The 21,707-nt window shown below is 39.3% G+C and overlaps 1 protein-coding gene across 2 annotated transcripts; it reads right to left on the bottom strand.

Annotated features, from left to right (window-relative positions):
• Positions 1-5,016: 5,016 nt before the first annotated feature.
• On the bottom strand, positions 5,017-13,529 carry LOC148362383 (uncharacterized). Of its 2 annotated transcripts, none has more exons than XM_088339242.1 (3): positions 13,470-13,529; positions 9,469-9,686; positions 5,017-5,449 (listed from the first exon to the last, which is right to left on the bottom strand). In XM_088339242.1, the coding sequence occupies exons 1-3, from the start codon at positions 13,485-13,487 to the stop codon at positions 5,341-5,343; spliced, it is 345 nt and encodes a 114-aa protein (XP_088195368.1). In that variant the 5' UTR covers positions 13,488-13,529; the 3' UTR covers positions 5,017-5,340. The 2 variants fall into 2 exon arrangements, with proteins under 2 accessions (XP_088195368.1, XP_088195369.1); XM_088339243.1 differs by having other exon boundaries at positions 9,498-9,686.
• Between the last annotated feature and the right edge of the window lie 8,178 nt (positions 13,530-21,707).

Here is a 21,707-nt window from a genome sequence, read left to right as displayed (position 1 = left end):
GTTCAGCAACGCTTACCCGCAAGTCCTAAGGAGGTCACGCTTTATCGTTGGCGTTGCTTTACGAGCGCTTTGCCATGAAACATTCAAAAGTCAGCTCGACTCCCGAATGTACACACACTGTAAACGTACACGTGAGGTCTTGTATTCCGTAAATGGAGCCCCTGTGATAGATTTGGGAAAATAATATCTGTTCTTTTGTTCTCTTGCTGGAATCATACAAATCACAAATTTGTTCTTTTTGCAATCTTACAGCAAGACTGATCGTAGGCCGAATGCAGGGTGGGGAGTAACGGAGTACATTTACTTGAGTAAGTTTTGTGAAAATGTTGTAGTTCTGGGAGTATTTTTAAATCCCTATACTTTTACTTGAGTAAATTCGTAAAGAGAAAAACGGTACTTATACTCTATATTAGGCAACATTAAAGTCATTACTTGGTTAATAAATCCCCTCGTAAGTATGCGTCTGTCTGTCTCCGCTAAGGCGCATTTATTTTGATGCAGAAGTTTGCCACGCTCTACCAAGTTTAACCAATCAAAAGTAGCAGCCTCGTCATGTGACCATTTTCAACTTCAGCAGGGGAAATTTTGTTTCCGGATGAAACAGATAGAAAATGTTGCTTAGCAATACCAACTATAAAAACAGAAGAGGAAGAGCACCCCTGGCCTCACATAAAAAGCATGTTCCCCTTAAAATGGCTGCCAAACATCAGCTACAATATGCAATGTCTCTTTTGTTTGAGTTCATGGGCTAGTCTGTTGTTCTGCTTGCAGAGCCTGTTAAGATAAGTATTGGGACTTTAAACGTGCCACTTGATGCAATATGTGCTTAATTTATTTATTTGATGTACACTATTTTTATTTTATTGTTTATTAAAGCACTTGAATTTACGTTGATTATTTTAATCTACTTTCAAATTAACAGGTTTTTTTTGTTAATTGAATGGACTTTGATAATTTGATGTTCTGATTGGTTGTTTTTTTTTTTTAAAAATCAATAAATACAACATCGCTTACAGTGACTCAGTTCTTTTATTTTTTCACCAAGTACTATTTTTACTTTTACTCGAGTATTTGGATGACTACTATTACTTCTACTTTAATATTATTATTCTGAAGCAACGGTACTTTTACTTCAGTAAATTGTTCGCTTCTCTACCCACCTCTGGCCAAATGTGGCATAACTGAGAAAAGTAATTGCGTTCCAGAAACAGGTCTTTGTAACGTGTGAGTCCCAACACGACTTCACTATAAGGTAAGACAATACAACTTATTTTATATTGCTTTTTTGCTCTGCCAATCAAATGATAAATAAGATGTAGGTTCATTTATTTGTAAATCTGATAAAGACGAAGGCTGGTAGCTGGATTCAAACCCATGGCCTCAGAACTGTCACGCCGACGCACTAACCACTCAGCTGCCAGACACTTTGTAATTATTTATTATCTGTGTCTTTATTTAGGCACAGCACAAAAAACCGCATCAATCTTTAATTAACTATATTTTGTCCATCAATATTTGTTAACATCACATGAGTCAGATATTTTTAGGCCAGCAGAGAAGGCCTTGCGCATAACAAAACTAGAAGAATGCTGACCGTGATCCAAGAAACCTAATAGTATCCATTTAGGTCTATATTAAACCGTCTTGACAATCTTTGCGTTAAATCGGTGCTAAAAACTGTATTTTTCTAAGCTTTCCTGGGTAGTGTGCCTAATGATTTTTGTTTTCATTGAAAATGATGTGCCTTGGCTTCCATCCATCCATCCATCCATTATCTGGACCGCTTATCCTCAGTAGGGTCACGGGGGTGCTGTAGCCCATCCCAGCCATCTTCGGGCATTGGGCAGGGGACACCCTGAAGTGGTTGCCTAGCCCAGTCGCAGGGCACTCAGGGAAAGACAATTCGCTCGCTCATTCACACCTAGGGACAATTTGAACCGGCCAATTAACCTGACATGCATGTTTTTGGAATGTGGGAGGACACCAAAGTGCCTGGAGGAAGCCCACGCTAGCACGGGGAGAATATGCAAACTCCAAACAGGAAGTTCTATCTCATGACCTCAGTACTGTGCCGCACACGCGCTAACCATTGCGCCGCCGTGCTGCCATGCCTTGGCTTACAAAAGTTTAAGAATTAATAGAGTATCCCATAAAAGATATGCCAAAGTCAAGGCCTAAGGGCCACATCCTGCCCCAGAGAAGGTTTTCTTTGGCCCCTGAGATGATCTTGATTCATTATTGTCTCATAAACCAGAAATCTTTGTGTATTTGTCTTCACTGTATATTACTTTTCCTTGTGCTTTGTTTTATTGGAGTTCATTGAAAGTTAAAAAAATTGAAATGATTTTATTATTTCAATTGGTTTTAGCCTGTTATTCAGGATCTAACATGCCACCTTCCCCCAGAGGGCGCCAACCGGATGTGGAGCAAGACACACCTGAGCCCGATCCCCACACACCTGTTCCTAATTCTCCATTTGGTCCCCGGTGCTGTAGAATGCTCTTCCCCCTGAGATTCGATCTGCAACCTCAGTGGAAATGTTTAAATCGAAGCTTAAAACACACTTCTATTCTATAGCATATAAATAACCTATATTTTATGTTGACAATATGTGTATTATTTGCCCTCATGTAGGTTTTAGATCAGGGGATGGTGTCATAATAATCTATGGTCTGTGCAGCCCTTTGAGACTCTTTGTGATTAAGGGCTATACAAATAAACATGACTTGACTTAATTATCCTCAGACTTGATATTGACTGCTCGGACAGCACAATTGGTTTGGGTCATTTGCATTTTTACTGCCATGCCTGTGCTTGATGTTGTCTGTTTGTTTTTGGTGTCTTGTTTGGACATTTTTTTGGAGTCTAGTGCCCATTTATTACTTTGTTCCTTGCCTTTTCATTTCAGTCTTTGTTTCTGAATTGGGTCATGTCAGGTTTTGTTTTGTCTGGACATTCCATTGTTTAGTTACCCCATGTTTGTGTGTTACTTTGTTCCTTGCTTTTATATATTTCAGTCTTTGTAACTGAATTGGATCATGTAAGGTTTTGTTTTGACATTTCATTGTTTAGTTACCCCATGTTTGTGTGTTACTTTGTTCCTTGCTTCTCCATTTCTGGTTTGATCATTGTTTCTGGTTTGGATATTATCAGGTTTTATTTTGTTTGGACATGTTAGTTGTTTTGTGGCCCCTTGTTTGTTCATTACTTTATTCCTGGTTTTGATATTAAAAACCATCCTTATTTTGAGCACCCCTGCCTCAGATCCTGCTTCCCTTCATTTCGGTCCACTACTAACACCTTTTATGCTAAAATGTAAAATTCAGGCTACTGATGGAGCCTAAATAATCTATCTACCCTGGCAATATGCCTCAAGAGGGGTGACCAACTGCAAGACAACCCATACAAAAAAAAAAAAAAAAAAAAGGGAAAAAGTGGAGAAAAAACACACAAACTTTTGTGGACCATGGCCAACCCAAATGCCCAAACATCCAAACAAGTTAAGCACCTCAGCACCCAAGTTGGTCATGCTTTCGTCCCTCCAGATAAAACGGGACACACGAAAGCGGCCATGTCACTCGGGTCAGGGTGACACAACACACTCTTCTGTATTTTTTGCCCTCATGTAAGTTTTAGATGAGGGGATGGTGTCATAAGAGTCTGTAATAATAGTTTGCAATAGTCTTTGATCTGTGCAGCCCTTTGAGACTCTTTGCGATTGAGGGCTATACAAATAAACATGACTTGACTTGACTTCAACAGCAGGGCCCGACAGCTTTCACTGGTTTACCCCTGCTGCATCATACGGGTGCCCTGCCCATCCCTTAGAACGCGTCTAAACATCCCACTATCCTTTTACAACACCTCTCCATTCATTCCTATCACCAACAAGGGCTCTAGCTTCCACTAGATTTAGACCGCTTTCCTGCAGTACTTTTGTTCCTGTTGAAAAGTATAGAATATTGACATAAGAAAATGTTGCTTTATATGATCTTATTGAAATATGTTTGTTCAATTAGTGTCATTCAAAAAAAATGTCAACATTCATCACTCAGGCCCTCACTCTATTGGTTATTTATTTGGCTCTTGCATCCTTTTGTCTTTGTCACCCTGCCAAAGAAGGATGTCCAACTCATTTTCCCGAGGGCCACACAAAGGGCCTGATGCTATTCATAAACTGAACTAAATGTAATTGAATTGTACGCCAATAAAAATAAATACTCCTTAATGTAAAATAACTGAATATATGACTTATTTAAGTCACAAACATTATTGTTGGAATTATATACATATATTTATCCTACAGTTGACATTAATATGTTATAAGTGTTCTCAGCCCTTCTTGTTTAGTTTTCAGCCGTAAGCTGTTCTTCAAGGCCATGAGTTGTTTTTTGTTCAGTCTGTTTCACATTCCAGTGGGTGCACCCTGACCTGTGCATGCCATAACTCAAGTTGTTTTTCACCAAGAACCTTAACAATTAGAAGGGAGGGTTTGGAGACTTCTTCAGAGTGAGGAGGGGACTTGTAACAGCCCGGTCTCCGCCGCTCTCATTATAATGATAAATAAAATAACCAATTCTCAATGACCGATTCTCTATGTCTTCTTTTATTTCAGAGCGTTTTATTAAAAATGTTGGGGACTTAAACCTAACAATTATAGGGGAAAAAGTGTAGCTACACATATGTTTATGAACCTAACATAACAAAATACTAAAATATTTTCGGACATTTTGTGTATATTTCTCAATTCCACTTATTGGCATTGATGTGTAAACCCTGGCGTGTAGTTGTGCTGATCCATCACTTAGTAGGTATCTTAGTCGACAGGCATTGTGGGATATGTAGTTTTTGGTCTGAGTACTCTTGATCCATTTTTTTTTTAGATGCGCAGACATTTTAAGCTATGAGTTTGACACATAAGCCATAGAAAGTCCTTTAAAAAAAACAAAGATCTTCCAAACCGTTTGTGGTGTACTCATTTATAATGAGCATTGCAGACAAGAACAAAAATTGAAGTTTTTTGCCAAACAATGGCCTTTATTTCCAAAAGGTTTTCAGACATTTGACACTGCATTGCAAAACCACACACCAAAAACCAGAATATTCTTTCATGTTAAAGCAATGGTGTAATGACATCTGATTATATTACGGTTTGTAAAACACATATAGAATCTCTGGCGTGCTTGGTACTGTCTGGAGGTTTAATCTAAATTGGCTGCACCTTTTACCATGGCGGTGCATGAATATTTCGAAAGAAATCATCCTTATGATGCGTTAGGAGAGCGTAAATTGAAAAAAATATTCTGCCAACAGTCAATGTCATCATCTCACACTAGCGGATCAGCAGGCACGTTTTGTATTGTGCTTGTGTCTGATACAGCTCGGGATACATTTCCTGTCCGGCTTGGTGCCGGAGGAGACGGGTGTATGGGGCGCACATGTCTGTTTCCTGTAAAAAAGAGAAACCGGACACAGGCTGAGAAATGAGAGAAGCATGTGTGACTAAATGTTTGTTTCTGTGACACAAAGACAATCAATTATTTATTGAGCTCTACTTTGGCCTCAACAACAAAAAAACACAAACATGTACACGTATTGTTAGGACTTAAGCGTTACGATGGAACAAGTTCCTGGAACGGAATTACTTTTCTCGATAACGAGTACTGTAATGTGTCAATTAAAGCTGTTTTTAGCTTTACTGTCGTTACAACGTTGCATTACTATGTTATTCTCCTAAATTGTATGGAATTTGGAAGTTTCTTAATCTCTGCTCCCATCTTCTTGCTCATGTCATGATCGGAACTTCAGTCAGCTTGTTTATGATGCGCGTGCAAGTATGTGCATTTCTTAAACCAATCGGATACACTTTTTTTTTTCTCTTAGGTTCTTGGGATTTGGGTTGGCGTTTGGACTCTACCTGAAGCTGGCTTTTTCTTACTTTCACCATTTTCATGCTATTCTAATAAATAAAAACTAAACAAAAACTCTGGGATGATCATGACATCACTCTTTAGCATTTCCTTCACCCCCATTTCTTCTACCTAACGTGTTAGTTCTGGAACAGCTTTGCTAAAAGTAAGATAAAAGCAGATAGGTGTGCTGGAAAATAAAGCATAAGGGCCCTTTTATTACAATTATCTATTACAATTTTTTTATTTTATTTATTATTTTATTACAAATGATGCACCCCACCCTTAAATGCAGATCATGTATTACCTCGATGCGTCGAGCAACATCTTGTAAAGGGTGTACATGTTAATATTTACTTACAAAGTAAAACTTAATACAGTTATGAAGGCGGCCTCTCCCGCACAGTGTATGAGGAAGCTGAATTTCTTCTCATGAAGATACTCTCCCACTGTATATGCTTGCATCTAAGCCAAATTTACAATTATAAAATCAAATACTGAAAACAAGGAATCAGGTTTTATGCGCATATTTGGTAAGGTATGACCAGTAGAGAATGGTATGGCATGGTTTATACAGGAACAAGGAACCAACGGGAAAACAATGGCGCTAATGCAACCACAGAATTTAAGGTAAAGGTGTGCTGGATTTTGTTCTTTTTGTTTATGAAACTATCTTTGCACTACGCCTTTCCTGGAGAAAATGGAAAAAAAATCTCCTGGGCGGTAGCTTGAAATGGAGAAGGAGATCTTGGGGTGGTTTGAAGTTTAGCCTCCATTAGTAACATACTCTACCGATATAAACACAGATAACAAAGGATCTTTTCTAAACATAACAAATGTGTTCACAAACAATGGGCGGGGGGATATTTTGGCATTGAATGTGATAAGTGGACAAATTGGATATGGAATGTCTCAGCTGAGTGTTTGTTTGCAAGCTCTTAAGATATAACAAATATAAGGGGTTTACTGCTTCCACTGGTTAGTGTACTTTGTCTTCTATTTTGTACTTTCTGAAGCAGTTTCCGGGGTTTGCTTCTATTTGAGTATATACGCTTATTTGTACTGAAATAGTTATTTTTAGAGTAACACTACTTTTTGGTGTATAATCTGGGGTTGAATGCATTACAGTAACAGTAATTAATTACAGTGGTACCTCTTCATAAGAGTTTAATTTGCTACAGGATTGTGCTCCTATCTCAATATGCTCATTTGACCTTTTAGGTGTACTCGCAATGCTTTCACTTTCCAATGGTGTAAAAAAACAATAGGGTTGGGTAGGGTTACTTTAACTTGATTACTTTCAATTACTTTTGGATTACTCCAATACCAAATATGCTAATAAAAGACAAAAGAAACTAAATATGAATCAAATTACTAAATTTTGTGCAGGTTTGGGGAGTAACGGAATACATGGAACGGCAAAAATGATGTTGGCAAGCTGTTTGGATTTCTTTTCATTTTGTTTCTGTCGCATTTTATGTTAGTTTTGCCGGAGATCGAAGAAATCAAAGCCAGGAGAGAAAGCTTACCACGTGTTGTTGTCATGATTACTAACTCTGATCACCTGGAGCAATCATGTGGGCGCCTTCTGATTGGCTGGCACTTCTCTCTTAAGCGCGCTGCGCCCAGAGTTCAGTGTCAGAGTGTACATTTGGTAACTATGTGTGTTTCTCCTGATTTCCCGTTTATTTAAGGACTCTGCCTACCCGTTTCTGCCTGCCTCCGATCCGACCTGTTTCCGTCCCACGCTTCGATCTCCTTCCCAGCCCCGGTAAACACGACCTGCCTGACTTTCGCACTTCGATTCCGGACTCGTTCTGAAGTGTTCTCCCCGGCGCCGCTCCTGACGTTTGACGGCCACCACGTCTCCCGCAAGCCCTGAACGCTTCCTTAAATAATTAACTAAAACGGATGCTCTAGGGTTTCCTGGTCTGTTCTGGTTTCCTGAAAGTTGTGAGTCATAATTTTATTCAAATGTAGTTTATTTTGTCTTTTATTAGCATATTTGTTATTGGAGTAATCCAAAAGTAATTGAAAGTACCGTATTTTCCGCACTATAAGGCGTACCGGGTTATAGGGCGCACCCCGAAAAAATAGTTTTTGGTCCTATATTTGACATACATAAGACGCACCGGATTAGAAGGCGCTACAATGGGAACGTCGACAAAACAGTCAGATAGTTCAGTCCAACTTATTACCCCCTTAACATTCCGAAAGCTTGCAAAGAAGCAAATACGTGTCGAGAACACGTGCGGGTGCGGTGTCCGTACGATGTCACTCAAATGCATCGTTCCAAATATCATTCGGAAGGTTAAAGTCTTGGGATTCAAGAAATGCCAACCATTCCTTAGTTTCTATTTTCTTTTTCGCTAGCAACTTTACCGTGCATATGACAATAAACACTTGGAATTGAGTTTAATTTAAAAATAGACACTCCATTCCATCCATTATCTGCACCGCTTATCACAGAAACATCGAGTTCAGTCTGAAACATGATACAGGGAAAATATATAGCTAGAGTAGCTCACCGAAGTCGTTGTGTTCAATAATAATGTGCAACCATGGTCCTCTTATATCCGTGAGTTTAGTAAATCCAGGAGTATAAAATATTTACAAATACAGAATAGTAAAAAATGGTTTCTCTATGCCGTCAACCCAACTGCTATTCACATTCATCTTTTTCGGCAAATTGCAGGCTTTGTTTTGCCGCTTTAGCCTATGCCAGCCTGTAAATGATAAAAAGGATCCACCCCTTTACCTCCGAATAACTTTAGCCAATAGTGATCGATTCAACTGATGATTGACACATCTTTTTCGGCCAATTGCAGGCTTTGTTTTGCCGCTTAAGCCTATGCCAGCCTGTAAATGATAAAAAGGATCCGCCCCTTGACCTCCGAATAACTTTAGCCAATAGTGATCGATTCAACTGATGATTGACACATCTTTTTCGGCCAATTGCAGGCTTTGTTTTGCCGCTTAAGCCTATGCCAGCCTGTAAATGATAAAAAGGATCCGCCCCTTGACCTCCGAATAACTTTAGCCAATAGTGATCGATTCAACTGATGATTGACACATCTTTTTCGGCCAATTGCAGGCTTTGTTTTGCCGCTTAAGCCTATGCCAGCCTGTAAATGATAAAAAGGATCCGCCCCTTGACCTCCGAATAACTTTAGCCAATAGTGATCGATTCAAATGATGATTGACACGTTGGTTAGCCAATGAAACGCCGGTAAATAAATCCCAGCATACACCGCGGACTACTTGGCGTTCGGGGGGAAATCTATTCGGCGGCTGCAAGTTAGTTGCAAGACTTTGCGACTTAATGTTGATCCATAAATAAGGCGCACTGTATTATAAGGCGCATGGTCAGCTTTTGAAAAAAAATAAAGGCTTTTAGGAGCGCCTTATAGTGCGGAAAATACAGAAATCAAGTTAAAGTAAGTGCTGGTGCTCGTATATAATGGTTTGACAGTACTGTTTTCCCAACCAACTCGATAAATACTGATGTATGACTTTTACCATTCCCAATAAAATTTGACTGACTTATGACGTTCCTAACCTGGCAGTGGCGGCTTCTCTTTTCCTGACCTGTTTCATCAGCTTGAGCAATTGACAGATCTGACGCAGGGTCATGTTTGGAGCGTGACGAGGCCTCCGGGGTCGAGGGGCGTGAGGAGGAACCCGGTACGTAAAGAGTGACAAACAGTGGCTCCCACCAGGTCCCTTGCCAAGCATTTGCAGGGGGTGGGCTCCGTTGTGGACATAGCAAGATGCACACTATATGCACAGAGGGAAGAAAGGGCAGTGGGTTATGGTCAGGATCAAAATTAAAATTTCAACTTGATCCAATATATTGCATAGGAAAAAAACTGATGTTACACTAAACAAGAGTATACTGAAATGAAAAAGAACACAGTGTCTTACATTTAGGCTCGTGGTGAAGTAAAATGCCGAAAATTCAAAGCGAGTCAACTAATTTCACAAAGTTCTTCTGGTTCGGAATCCAAAATTGAGTGGAAAAATGACATCGTAATAAAGTTTTAGAACTGGCAAATACTATTCCTATGATTGTTTGTTGATGCGATAGAATATATAAAGAATAATCCCTCGCTGTATCGCGGTTTACTTTTCTCAGTTTCGCGGAATTTTATCGTGCTTTGTGTTCTGCTTTCTGACTGGCTAAACAGTCGTCCCTTTTTTGCCTCAGTCTGTCCGTCCATTAGTAAGGTAATTTTGAGAAATATATTTGAGAACTTATTTTGAACTGCAAAAAATACTCAAATACATCAAATAAAGTGAATATCTTGTAAATAATTTTGCTGATTTTAGTTATAATTTTCTTATTTTACCAACAAAAAAACAACAACTAAATAGTTAATCGTAGTAAGAAAAAATATGGCTGCCAGATTGTTTTCTCATTTTAAGTATTGTTGACGTTTTTTGTTTTTTTTAGAAATAAAATAAAGATTGCAAAATGTGTAAAAAATTATATAGTAAATCTCCCTATTACAGGAATTTATTCACCAAAATGATTAATTTGTTTTACCTTATGGAAAACAAAAAAATATATTTTGTGTATCATGAAAATGGGAGATTACTAATAAATTATTGTTTTATCTGATCATATTGCAATATATTTATCAGGTTTTCAGTAGGTGCAATTAGATTGCGAAGTATTATTTTGTTGTGTTTCTAGAAAAATAAAATGAAAATATTGTAAAACTTGAAAAATGGGATAAAATGTTATTATAAAATCACCAATTACAAGGAACTTATTAACCATTTTAGTTTTGCTGCAGCTGGCTGGGCATTATTTCATAAATATTTTTGACAAGCGGTGTGCTTCAAGGTTCTTTTTAAGAGAAAAAGGTTGAGAAACACTGATTTGGCTTCTCATCTCAAGGCTTCTGAACATCTTACGAGAAGGACACTTTTCACACTTCTTTGTTTTATCTGAGATATAATTGCTTTTCAAAATTCTCGGTGTAAACATACATTTAAAATTGGGTGGTGGTAGTGTCGCTTTTTTTTTTATTAAGAATAATATTGAATTCCGTAATAAACAGGAAGACTACTAATGAACAGAAACAAAATCAAAAATACAATCGTCTATTTAGTTCAGTTCAAAAAAACGTACTGTCAAAGAACAGGGTGGCACGGCGGCTGAATGGTTATCGTGTCTGCGGCACATTTCCGCTACCAGTTTGCATGTTCTCCCCTTTCTTGCGTGGGTTTACTTCCGGCACTCCGGTTTTCTCCCACATTTTAAAAAGACATGCATTTCAGGTGTGAATGAGCGAGTGATTTGTATGTCTCTATGTGCCCTGCGACTGGCTGGCAACCAGTTTAAGGTTTCCCCTGCCCACTGCCCGAGGATAGCTAGAATGGACACCAGCGCCCCCGAAACTGATGATAAGCGGTGCTGTTGATGCATGTCAAAGAATAACGAAACTTTGTTTGGAGCATCCAGTCGTCCATTCGGATTTAAAAGAAAATGCATCCATCCATCCATTATCTGCACCGTTTATCCTCGGGCAGTGGGTAGGGGACACCCTGAACTGGTTGCCAGCCAGTCGCAGGACACACAGAGACAGACAACTCGCTCCCTCATTCACACCTAGGGACAATTTGGACTGGACAATTAATCCGTCATGCATGTTTTTGGGAATATGGGAGCAAAGCGGAGAGGCCGGGGGAAACCCACGCAAGCACGGGGAGAAACATGCAAACTCTGCACAGCAAGGCTGGTAGCTGGATTTGATCCCATGACCTCAGAACTGTGCCGCAGGCACGCTAACCGCTCATCCGGCGTGCCGCTGAAGAAAATGTAGATACAGATAAAAACCCAATACACAGTGTTCTCGTTTGCCTGCGTCCTAGACGCATCATTTTTGCTGGGGACGCACAGTCTCAAATCAACGTGCGTCCCCGGGACGCAACCTTTTTGCCACAAAATTGTCATTATTACCCGATTACTTTTTTAAACAAAGATTTACTGCACTCCAAAGTTTTCGTCAGGTAGATCCGCCATTGTTGTTTTGGTCTCGCGGTTCGAGTTTTCGTCTGCACGCCGATCTCGGCCAATGAGATCTCATTGTGTAGTGAAAGGAAGTCCGTCTTTTTTTTAGAGAACAGTCTTTTTTTGGCTCAACTCATTAAAAAGAGCCGGCTCTCAAACGGCTCACTTGCTTTGACGATTGATATTACGAATTATGTTGTATAAAGAAATTAAGAAAAAAAAGTATAAAAGGAGAAAATAAAAAAAAAGGTTTGTGGTTATCCCTTTGATCGGTATATTACCAACAATAATTTGATGCAGAAAATGAATAAATAATTTGATGATTAAAACTGAATGAATATATAGATTTATATTATATATTTGTCGCCGATTTACGATTTCAACCTCGATAACACTAAATTTTGGGGACCCATAGATCTTTTTTGGGACCCATAGATTTTTGAGCATGCGAGTCCCCGGGACCCATCACTTTTCAGAGGTAAAATGAACACTGAATACACATCAATAACCCAATGCACACATTAAAAGTAAAAAAGCAAACACAGTACCATAAAAACTCAACAGCAGCATAATTAAATCAGTTAATGTTTAAGTGCAATACTGGATGATTTCAATTCTTGTGAAGTGTTTAGACAGTCAAGGGGACGGGACCAAAATAAGCTCAGACTTTTTCCCGTCTTATTTTTCTTCTGTTTTCTCAACAGTTTATCAAAGTTGTTGATTTTGAATTTTGTATTTGACGAACAGAAGAAAAAAAGATCAATGTCAACCAATTCATATTGCTATGTTTGTCAATCCAATGCACAAACCTCTCCCTCCCTTGATGGAATAGCGTAAAAGGGCAGTACAATTAATCACCAACAGAAACCTAACACCAGCGCTCTTTTACTGGACTGACACTTGATCACGTTGCTCACTCATGATCGCTTAAACCAGACGTGTCAAACATACGGCCCATAGGCCAGATCCAACCCGTTGGATGATTAAATCCAGCCTGACATGCGTTTTTGAGCATGTAAAAAAAAAACTGAGTCTCTTGGCCATTTCTATCAAAAGTTATGATTATTATTTTTTTGGGACAGTTTTGAATACTGCGATGAAATGGTTCAGGTATAAAACTGCATTCACTCATCTGTTTAAATAAACCAGTTACCACATTCAATGCCAAAATATTTCTTTGCCACTGTTTTTAAACAAATGTTGAAAAAAATCTTTATTAATCCATTATTACATCTGTTGAGTAGCTTATTACTAAAGGCTAAATTAGAAAGCATAAAATAGAGCAAAAATTTGTAGTTGAAATTATTCTACCGATCTTGTCCTCCTAAGGTCTAAATCCAACCCAGGAGCCAAAATGAGTTTGACATCCCTGGCTTCAACATTCATCCAGGCTTAAAGTGTGAGAAAAACATCAGGTGAAACACTTGAAATTTAGAAAAAAGTCCCAAACAATATGGTTTAGAGGGGGAAATAATAGACAAGAGCTTATTGAAGAGTAAAGTTTTACATCAGTTGATAATAGTCGAGGCCAAAATACTTACATGGACGACGGTAGACATGTTGGGTTATGGCTTGTGTAAAAGTAATAGTCATCGGTATAGGATCCTTGTCCTTTTATAGGCACACATGTGCAAGCAAAAAAAGAGAAAAAAACAACAACCAATCACTCTTTAAAACCCGAGACTGCCTACCTTTGACATCACACATACCCAGGCACACACACACTTAGCGTTGCTTCGGGTTACAGCCGTTGACACTTGCTCATTGATGGAGAGCTATCTGTGCTGGGCTGTGTTTGCATACCTTAACACGTTATGTTTAGCAGGTGGTGGAACCAAACGCAGGGAAGCAGGAACTGAAAGAGGAATGCTCAAAATAAGGATAGTATTTATTACAAAACCAGGAACAAAATAAAAAACGAACAATAGGGGAACAAAACAAATGACATGGCGGCAGTAGATCAGGAGGTAGATCGCTCGTCTTGGGATCAAGGAATCCCAGTTCGAATCCCGGCTCGTCCGTGTTACATGTCGAAGTGTCCTTGGGTAAGACAGTGAACCCCTAACACCCCCAATAAGCAGGTTAGCGTCTTACATGGCTGCAATACAAGGCCACAATGGGGAAATGTGGAGCACATTGTAAAGCGCTTTGGAAAGTCATTGACTTGAAAAGCGCTATATAAATGAAGATCATTTCACTTTTTTTTTACATTTCCAAATAAAATCAAACCTGCCAATGTCCAGACCAGAGACTGCAAATGGAAAATGCAAGGAACAAAGTAACAAACTAACGAGTGGGCACCAAACTACTGATAAAATGTTCAAAGAAGAAACCAGAAACGAAAGAAAACCAACGTGGTGTGGCGGTGGAAATGCAAGGAACAAAGTAACAAACACACAAGCGCTCACCAAACTAACAAAATGTCCAAAGAAGAAACCAGAAACAAAAGAAAACAAACCTGGTGTAGCAGTGGAAATGCAAGGAACAAAGTAACAAACGAGAAAAAAACAAGTGGGCACAAAACAATGTTTCACAAAAAACAAAGCACATGTTTTTTGCTTTTAAATATTTTAGAGATGGATTGTGTTTAACATGTAAAAATACAGTGCGCGATAACATTTAGCGCTTTTTTAGGTCAAAGGTTGGCATATAAATATGGGTTTGTAGAAGGAAGCAATGATTTATGATGATGAAGAAACGAAAGAAAACCAACCTGGTGTTGCTGTGGAAATGCAAGGAACAAAGTAACAAACACACAAGTGCTCACCAAACTACTAACAAAATGTCCAAAGAAGAAACCAGAAATAAAAGAAAACAAACCTGGTGTAGCAGTGGAAAGGCAAGGAACAAAGTAACAAACGAGCAAAAAAAACCAAGTGGGCACAAAACAATGTTTCACAAAAAACAAAGCAAATGTTTTTTTTGTTTTTTTTTTTGCTTTTAAATATTTTAGAGATGGATTGTGTTTAACATGTAAAAATACAGTGCGCGATAACATTTAGCGCTTTTTTTAGGTCAAAAGGTTGGCATACAAATATGGTTTTGTAGAAGGAAGCAATGATTTATGACGATGAAGAAAGAGAAACAGTCGAGTGGATATTCAAATTTGTTTTTCAGTACTATGCTTTATAATTCAGCTTACGTGAGTAGGCTACCTTACAAATTATTGTCACGGATGAAAGGGGATGTTTTCTATGCACAACATATTTATTCACAAAACAATGGAATTTTTTTTTTTTTTTTTTAATGTTTGGCATTCAAAGTGTCAACAATTTCTTTATTTTAAAGGTTGAGTAAATGCAGCTTTACACCTGAACCAACTCGGCACAAACATCAGGGACTCAAAACAACTCAAGTGGGCGGTACAAAAAAAATGCTTGCCTCAATTGTCATATGGCTTTGAAATGAAAATAAATAAGTAAATGAACACATGAATGAATAAATAAATAAATATTTTTTAAAGTAATAGTTTTAACAGAGAACGGGTAATAACATCAGACCAAATTACTGGGTTCAGCCTACTGAAGCTAGAAAAAGAAGCACCACACAATTTTGTAGTTAACTTAAAACCAAACTGGTCAGCTCATTTTCATCTTTACTGTCCTCTAGCGGCGCAAATGAGCATTTGGTTTGTGTTTATTTAAATAATTTTTTTACATCCTCACAAGTTTATTTAGGGCCGGATTAAACACGCCAATGGGCTGGATCCGACCAGAGGGCCGTATATTTGACATGGCTGGGTGAGAGGGTCAGGGTTTAGGGTTAAATTTAGGTTAGAGTGGTTAGAGTGGTTAGAGTGGTTAGAGTGGTTAGAAGTTATACGGGTTAAGGGTTAGAGGGTTATGGATTAGTGTTAGGGCTAGTGGGTAAGGGTTAGAGGGTCGGTGGTTAGGGGAACTTAGGGTTGGCGGGTAATGGTTAGAGATTTTAGGTTTAGGGTTAGCCGGTAGGGGTCAGAAGGTTAGAGTGGTTAAAGGGTTAGAGTTAGCGGATATGGGTAAGACGGTTAGAAGCTTACAGGGGTTAAAGGGTTATAGGGTTAGGGTTAGAGGATAGCGGGGTTGGAGGGGTTAGAGGATTAGGACTAGTAGGTTAGGGTTAGAGGGTCGGTGGTTTAGGAGGTTAGGGGAGCTTAGGGTTGGCGGGTAATGGTTAGAGATTTTAGGTTTAGGGTTAGCGGATAGGGGTCAGAGGTTTAAGAGTGGTTAAAGGGTTAGAGTTAGCGGATATGGGTTAGACGTTTAGAAACTTAGAGGGGTTAAAGGGTTATAGGGTTAGGGGATAGCGGGGTTGGAGGGGTTAGAGGGTTAGGATTGGGCATTATGGTTAAAGGTTCCAGGATAAAGGGTTAGAGGATTCCTGTCAGAAGGTTAGAGTGATATATTTTAGGTTAGGGTTAGGGTTAGAGGGTTAGGGTGTAGGTTAAAGTTAGGGGTTAGAAGAGTTTGGGGATTAGGGGTTAGAGGGGCAAGAGGGGTTGGAAAGTTAAAGGGTTAGGGTTGTGGGGTTACGGTAGAGGGTTTGGGTAAGAAGGTTAGGATTCGGACAAGGTAGAAGAGATTGCAGCGGTAAGCCTACGTCACTCAGTGTCAGTGGTGTCTGATGTAATGCTTAGACAAAAAAAAAGAGTAATACACAACTGTGGTTACACGTTTATCGGAAACAAAGAAATAAAGTAAGCAAAAAAAGACATATTATTGGGACTACCCCTAGCAGCAATTTGGCGGACAATCATGTCAAATTAATTAAAATTTCTCATACTACAACTATTAAAAATGCACCTTCCTATCATGGTTCGTGTATTTTTGCTCATTAGTTATATCCAAAACAATGTTTCCTTTATTGAATAAAGTTTTAACCACACGGAGTCCATAATTAAAACACGCTGTTCCTTAAGAGAAAAAAAAAGACTAAAACTATTTTTAAAGGATATTTTGGAAGGGTGATCTTACTACATAACCAATGTAAGACACCCCCCTAGTGGATATATGCACAACCTACCCCACCTTATGTTTAAGCTTCTTCATGAATATTAGTCACAATAACAAATAAAACAAGCAAACAAAACCTGAATGCTATTACTTATTTTGCTGGTCTAAAAATAATTGGTCCTTGATGTAGTAACAGTACCTTAGTTAAAAATGATTAAAATGTGACACTAACCTGTTTCTGTGAAATGATTCTTACGGAAAACAGTCTTTGATTATTACTTCGAAACAAGGGCCCCTAACTTGCAGCGTGGGGCCATTTGCAGCCCACAGGAAGATTGTTTGAGGCCCTCGCCTTAAAAAAACGTCAAAGGGACAGTGTGTCTTATTTGACTACTATAGGTTGTAGTATTCTTTCATCATAAGAAATAATTAAAATTATGGAGAATCAAAGTGAACATAAAGCACCATTGTTCTTTGTTTGGGTCCAGCTTTTTGCAAGATGGTGGACTATTATGTAATCTATCTATAGTCAAGGCTATTGTTGAAATACAAAATAAGAACACGTTTGAGTATTTGAAAAAGACAGATATTTATATAATGAATGCTTCATGTATTTTTGCAAATTATTTAAATCATTATCCTTTTAGTTTTTGTCACGTCCCGAACAGAAGGTAGACCCAATCGCATAACGTTTACTTACAACTTTATTGAAATATAGAGGAAGTCAGCGCCAGCGATCCGGTGCTCGCTGGACGCAGGAAGCAAACCACTCACGGGATCGGAGCGTGTAGTGGATCTTCCAGACCGTGGAGTCAAGGATGGAAAAAACAGGTCGATAGCCGGGACAGGAGAGCAAAACGTGGTCGGGATCAAAAACGGGTCGTAAGCCGGGACGGTAGAGCAAAGCGTGGTCGGGGTCATAAAACAGGTCGTAGCCGGAGACTAACGGGGAAATCAGGAATGGACGGGAGTCAGCGTCAAAGTGTTTGCCTTGTAGAAACAGAGGTTTGCAGACGGACTGACTACAGGCAAGTGAAAGGACTGAGCTTAAGTAGGACGGTAACCAATCAGGAAGCCAGCAGCGGCTGGTCCCTAACGAGCGGGCACAGGTGAAATGAATCAATCATCATGACAGTTTTTAAAAAAAATTGCAGTTTTTTTCTGCTCTGGGCCAGTGAATAATACACACTGTCCCTTTTTATCCATCCCCATCTGATTATGGATCTATTTATTACTGATGGATTTATTTATTTTCATATTAATTTTTGGGGGGGATCTTATTTTGTGCAGGGAATTCAAAAAATGGTATTTGTCAACAATGGAATGTTTTTCTCTAAAGTTTTTTTGTAGAAAACCAGAATTGGCCCAACCTCACCCAAACCCTTACTCATTAGAATTCAAAATATAATGTGAAAATACAGTGACTTTAAAAAGAAAAAGTTAAAGAATGTTAATACAGTATAAATATAACAATTATTATATTTTGTCACTGTTTTCAACAATGAAATGGAAAGCATGAGATGAGTCTATGAACACAAATAAACCCAACATTTACGTATGCCAGGGTAAAAATACATTTCCTCCTGGCTGTAACCTGCCCCCAAGGCTCTAAACACACGGGAGCTGCAGTATCTTAATTACCTGGTCGGCTGCTCATTTCAATCCCAGAGACCGAAGTGGGCTCCGAAGAGTCCCCAGACCCTGCTTGCCTATTAAAAAATGTGCTGGTGGAATAGACGCAGTCTTTAGGGTATTTGCCTTAAAAGATCTCAGATTGACCTCAGGAGTTTCCATTTCCATAAGACATTAGAAAACTTACTTTTGAACGCAAAATAATGTCCCTTAAAGTGGTCTGCAGCCTGTTGGTTGCGGACCAGTATCGGGCCATGGGTCGCTTAGAACCAGGCCGCACAGAAAGAAAATAACTTGCCTTATTTTTTGCTTGTACCACATTCATTCGTGTAGATCGTGCACTTTTTTTTAATCCCCAAAATAACTTAAAGGTCCTGTCCAGAATTTGTAAATGTTATCTTTGCTGATGCCATCTTCTGGCTTAAATAATCATTGCAGCCTCTGTCACAGTCCTGCAGTCGGGTTTGATTTCCTCTTTTGTTCCAAGCCTTCTTGTCTCAGTGTATAGTACCCTTGCATCCTTTCCTGAACTAAAGTACCGCCTGCTGACCATTTGGACTGTCCTCTTCGCTCAATTCTGTTTGCCGGACCACCGACCCTTTGCCTGCCTCTTGGACCACGAATGCTGCCTCTGGTGATCTTGGTACTGTTGCCCCTGACTCCTCGTGTACCGAACTCTGTCCGAATTAAAGGTCCGTTGCTGCACAAAGCCCTTTCTCTGCACTTTGCTTCCACGCCATCCCTAACGGGTCCCTGACTGCCTTTATCGAGCTGCTTGTGTGGCCAGTGCAAGTATGTGCATATCTTAGAAGCGCTCAATTAAACTCTTCTTTTTTAAGCTTTTTGTAGTTGAAACAATCCTTTTCTTACTTTCACTTTTGTCAAACTACACTAAGAGAAAACCACGAGTACAAACATGATATCGCTCTCCAATTAATCCCCCCACCCCCCTCCTTACCCCTTGTTCCTAAAGTGTTCCGCAGCTGGAAAACCTTTGCAAAAAATAAGTTGGAAGCAGATAAACGTGATGGGGTAAAAATGTACAAAGCCTCTTTGAACTCAGTTACGCATTGCTAACACATACTTAATAGAGAAAATATTCGACTTTCAACATTTTATTGACACCTCAAACAACGCACCCCAGCTTGAATGCGCGTTATACAGAGTTGTTTTTTTGGTAGCGCTGACCATTTTTTGCACAACAGTGGATGCAGCAGGAATCGAACCCGGGTTGCAGGAGTGGGAGCACAGAATTTCAACCACTAATGGCAGCTTTAAAATTGTTGTTTGCTGACCGCTGGGCTAGGCACAGCCTATACACAGCAGAGGGCGCTATTTTAGTAATTGAGGTTTGATGCTTAGCAAGGTTCGATTCCTCCCTTTTCATTTTTTCCACCCTCACGCGCTAACACTGCTTCTTTTCAGCTCTTTATTCTTGACAAGTCACACAGTAGTAAGATTTCGCTATGATTAGCATCCGTTTTATGGATTTATGGCTTTAGTTTATTGTGATGACTGAACCGTGCATGATAAGATTCTTTCTTTATTTAGTGTTCTCTCAGTTTTTACCGCAACTTTCCACTTGAGGTTCTTAAAAGGACAGTGTGTAATATTTAGTGCCTCCTAGTGGCACAAAAACCATTATTAAAAAAAACCATTGAATACCAGGCAAAAACACATTAACTATAATACCATTGTTAATTTTTATTGAAAAAAAATATATAAATAGGTCGAGAAAATGTGTGTTTTTTTAACAGTAAGAATCAGACCTGGTAGTCGCCGCCATGTTTGTTTGCCGTCTTGCTCCTTGCTATGGCACTGTTTTTTGTCCACATTAGACAACAGTGCCATCTAGTGGACAAATATTACACACTGGGGCTTTAAAGATCTAACAATATGAATATAAACGTGGGGAATACTTTTGATTTTCTTTTTTTCCGTGAATAATGTGTTACACGGCAATGGGTTATTAACGTTTTTCGTATACATCACAGATCTGCATATACACATGAAAAATGGTAAATGGCCTGCATTTATATAGCGCTTTTCAAGTCAATGAAGACCTCCGAAAGCTCTTTACAATGTGCTTCACACTTACCCATTCACACACACACTCACACACCAATAAGCCATGCGAGGCCCCGACCTGCTTATTGGGGGCATTGGGGATTCAGTATCTTGCCCAAGGACACTTCGATTTATAACACGGAGGAGCCGGGAATCGAACCTGCGATCTCTTGATCCCAAGACTGAGCTAATGCCGCCCATAAATAAAGTCTATTGGAATGTCTTTGTGATCTTCACATTTGACAAATTCCTCATTTCAGGAACCCTGTGGTTTAAAGCAGAGGTCGGCAACCACCAGCTTTGGATCGTTTGGTACTGGGCAGCACAAAAATAAAACAAGCCGGAAAAGACCTCACTCTGCAGAGATCGACAATTTGCAACCAAAAATGTAAACATGTTACTGTTCCTGAACAAAAATCTTGTAAATGAATGTAGGTTTTATATCAGGGGATTGTGTAAAAGTAGTCTATAGTCTCTGTACAGCATTTAGGGACTTTCAAAGAGTTATACAAATAAACACGACTTGACTTGTAATGTCTGTTACTTTTGTTGCTGTTGTTTGTTTTTACACACGGACCCTTTAAGATAGACGCGAGAGTAGGGGGCAGGCGACAGATGCGTAAGTTTTGTGCTTTGAAGTCAGTCTGTGTGCATGTGAATGGTGTGAGTTACGACCAACAGTAGCTCTTCTGTGAATGTTTCTGACTCTTGTTGTTTTGTTATTAAATTGGTGACGAGACTTAATCAGCGACTGAATGCATCATCGATCGCATCTAGGGCCATTACAATATCAAACGTGAAGGTTTGGTCTTGGCATTGGTGGGGACAGAGTGTATTGTTCTTTGTAGTGAGGTATTCATATCGACCAAAACTCCAGCTTTACGTGTTAGACTATGTCTGATCTCCACTTAGAAACGTCGACCGATTTCCTTTTCAAATTTAAACAACAACAAAAATCTTGAGTTGAGTCTGGAATTTTACTATTTGGCTGCTTTATTTTGTAGCAAGACTATATGTCATGGTTGCCATGGCACCCAATTGGCCCCGCCCGTGTGGCACCAGCTGCGGCTCATTGACGGATTGGCTTTCTGTCTATCTAAGCTCAGGGCTCTCATTTTTCCTTTGTCTGCCCCGCAAGAAGTGGGTTTC

The sequence above is a fragment of the Urocampus carinirostris genome, chromosome 7 (assembly GCF_059441175.1).
Source record: "Urocampus carinirostris isolate Australia breed hairy pipefish chromosome 7, RoL_Ucar_1.0, whole genome shotgun sequence".
Taxonomy (NCBI): Eukaryota; Metazoa; Chordata; class Actinopteri; order Syngnathiformes; family Syngnathidae; genus Urocampus; species Urocampus carinirostris.
The sequence above is the reverse complement of the archived record's forward strand: the minus strand, read 5'-3'. Positions and strand labels throughout refer to the sequence as shown.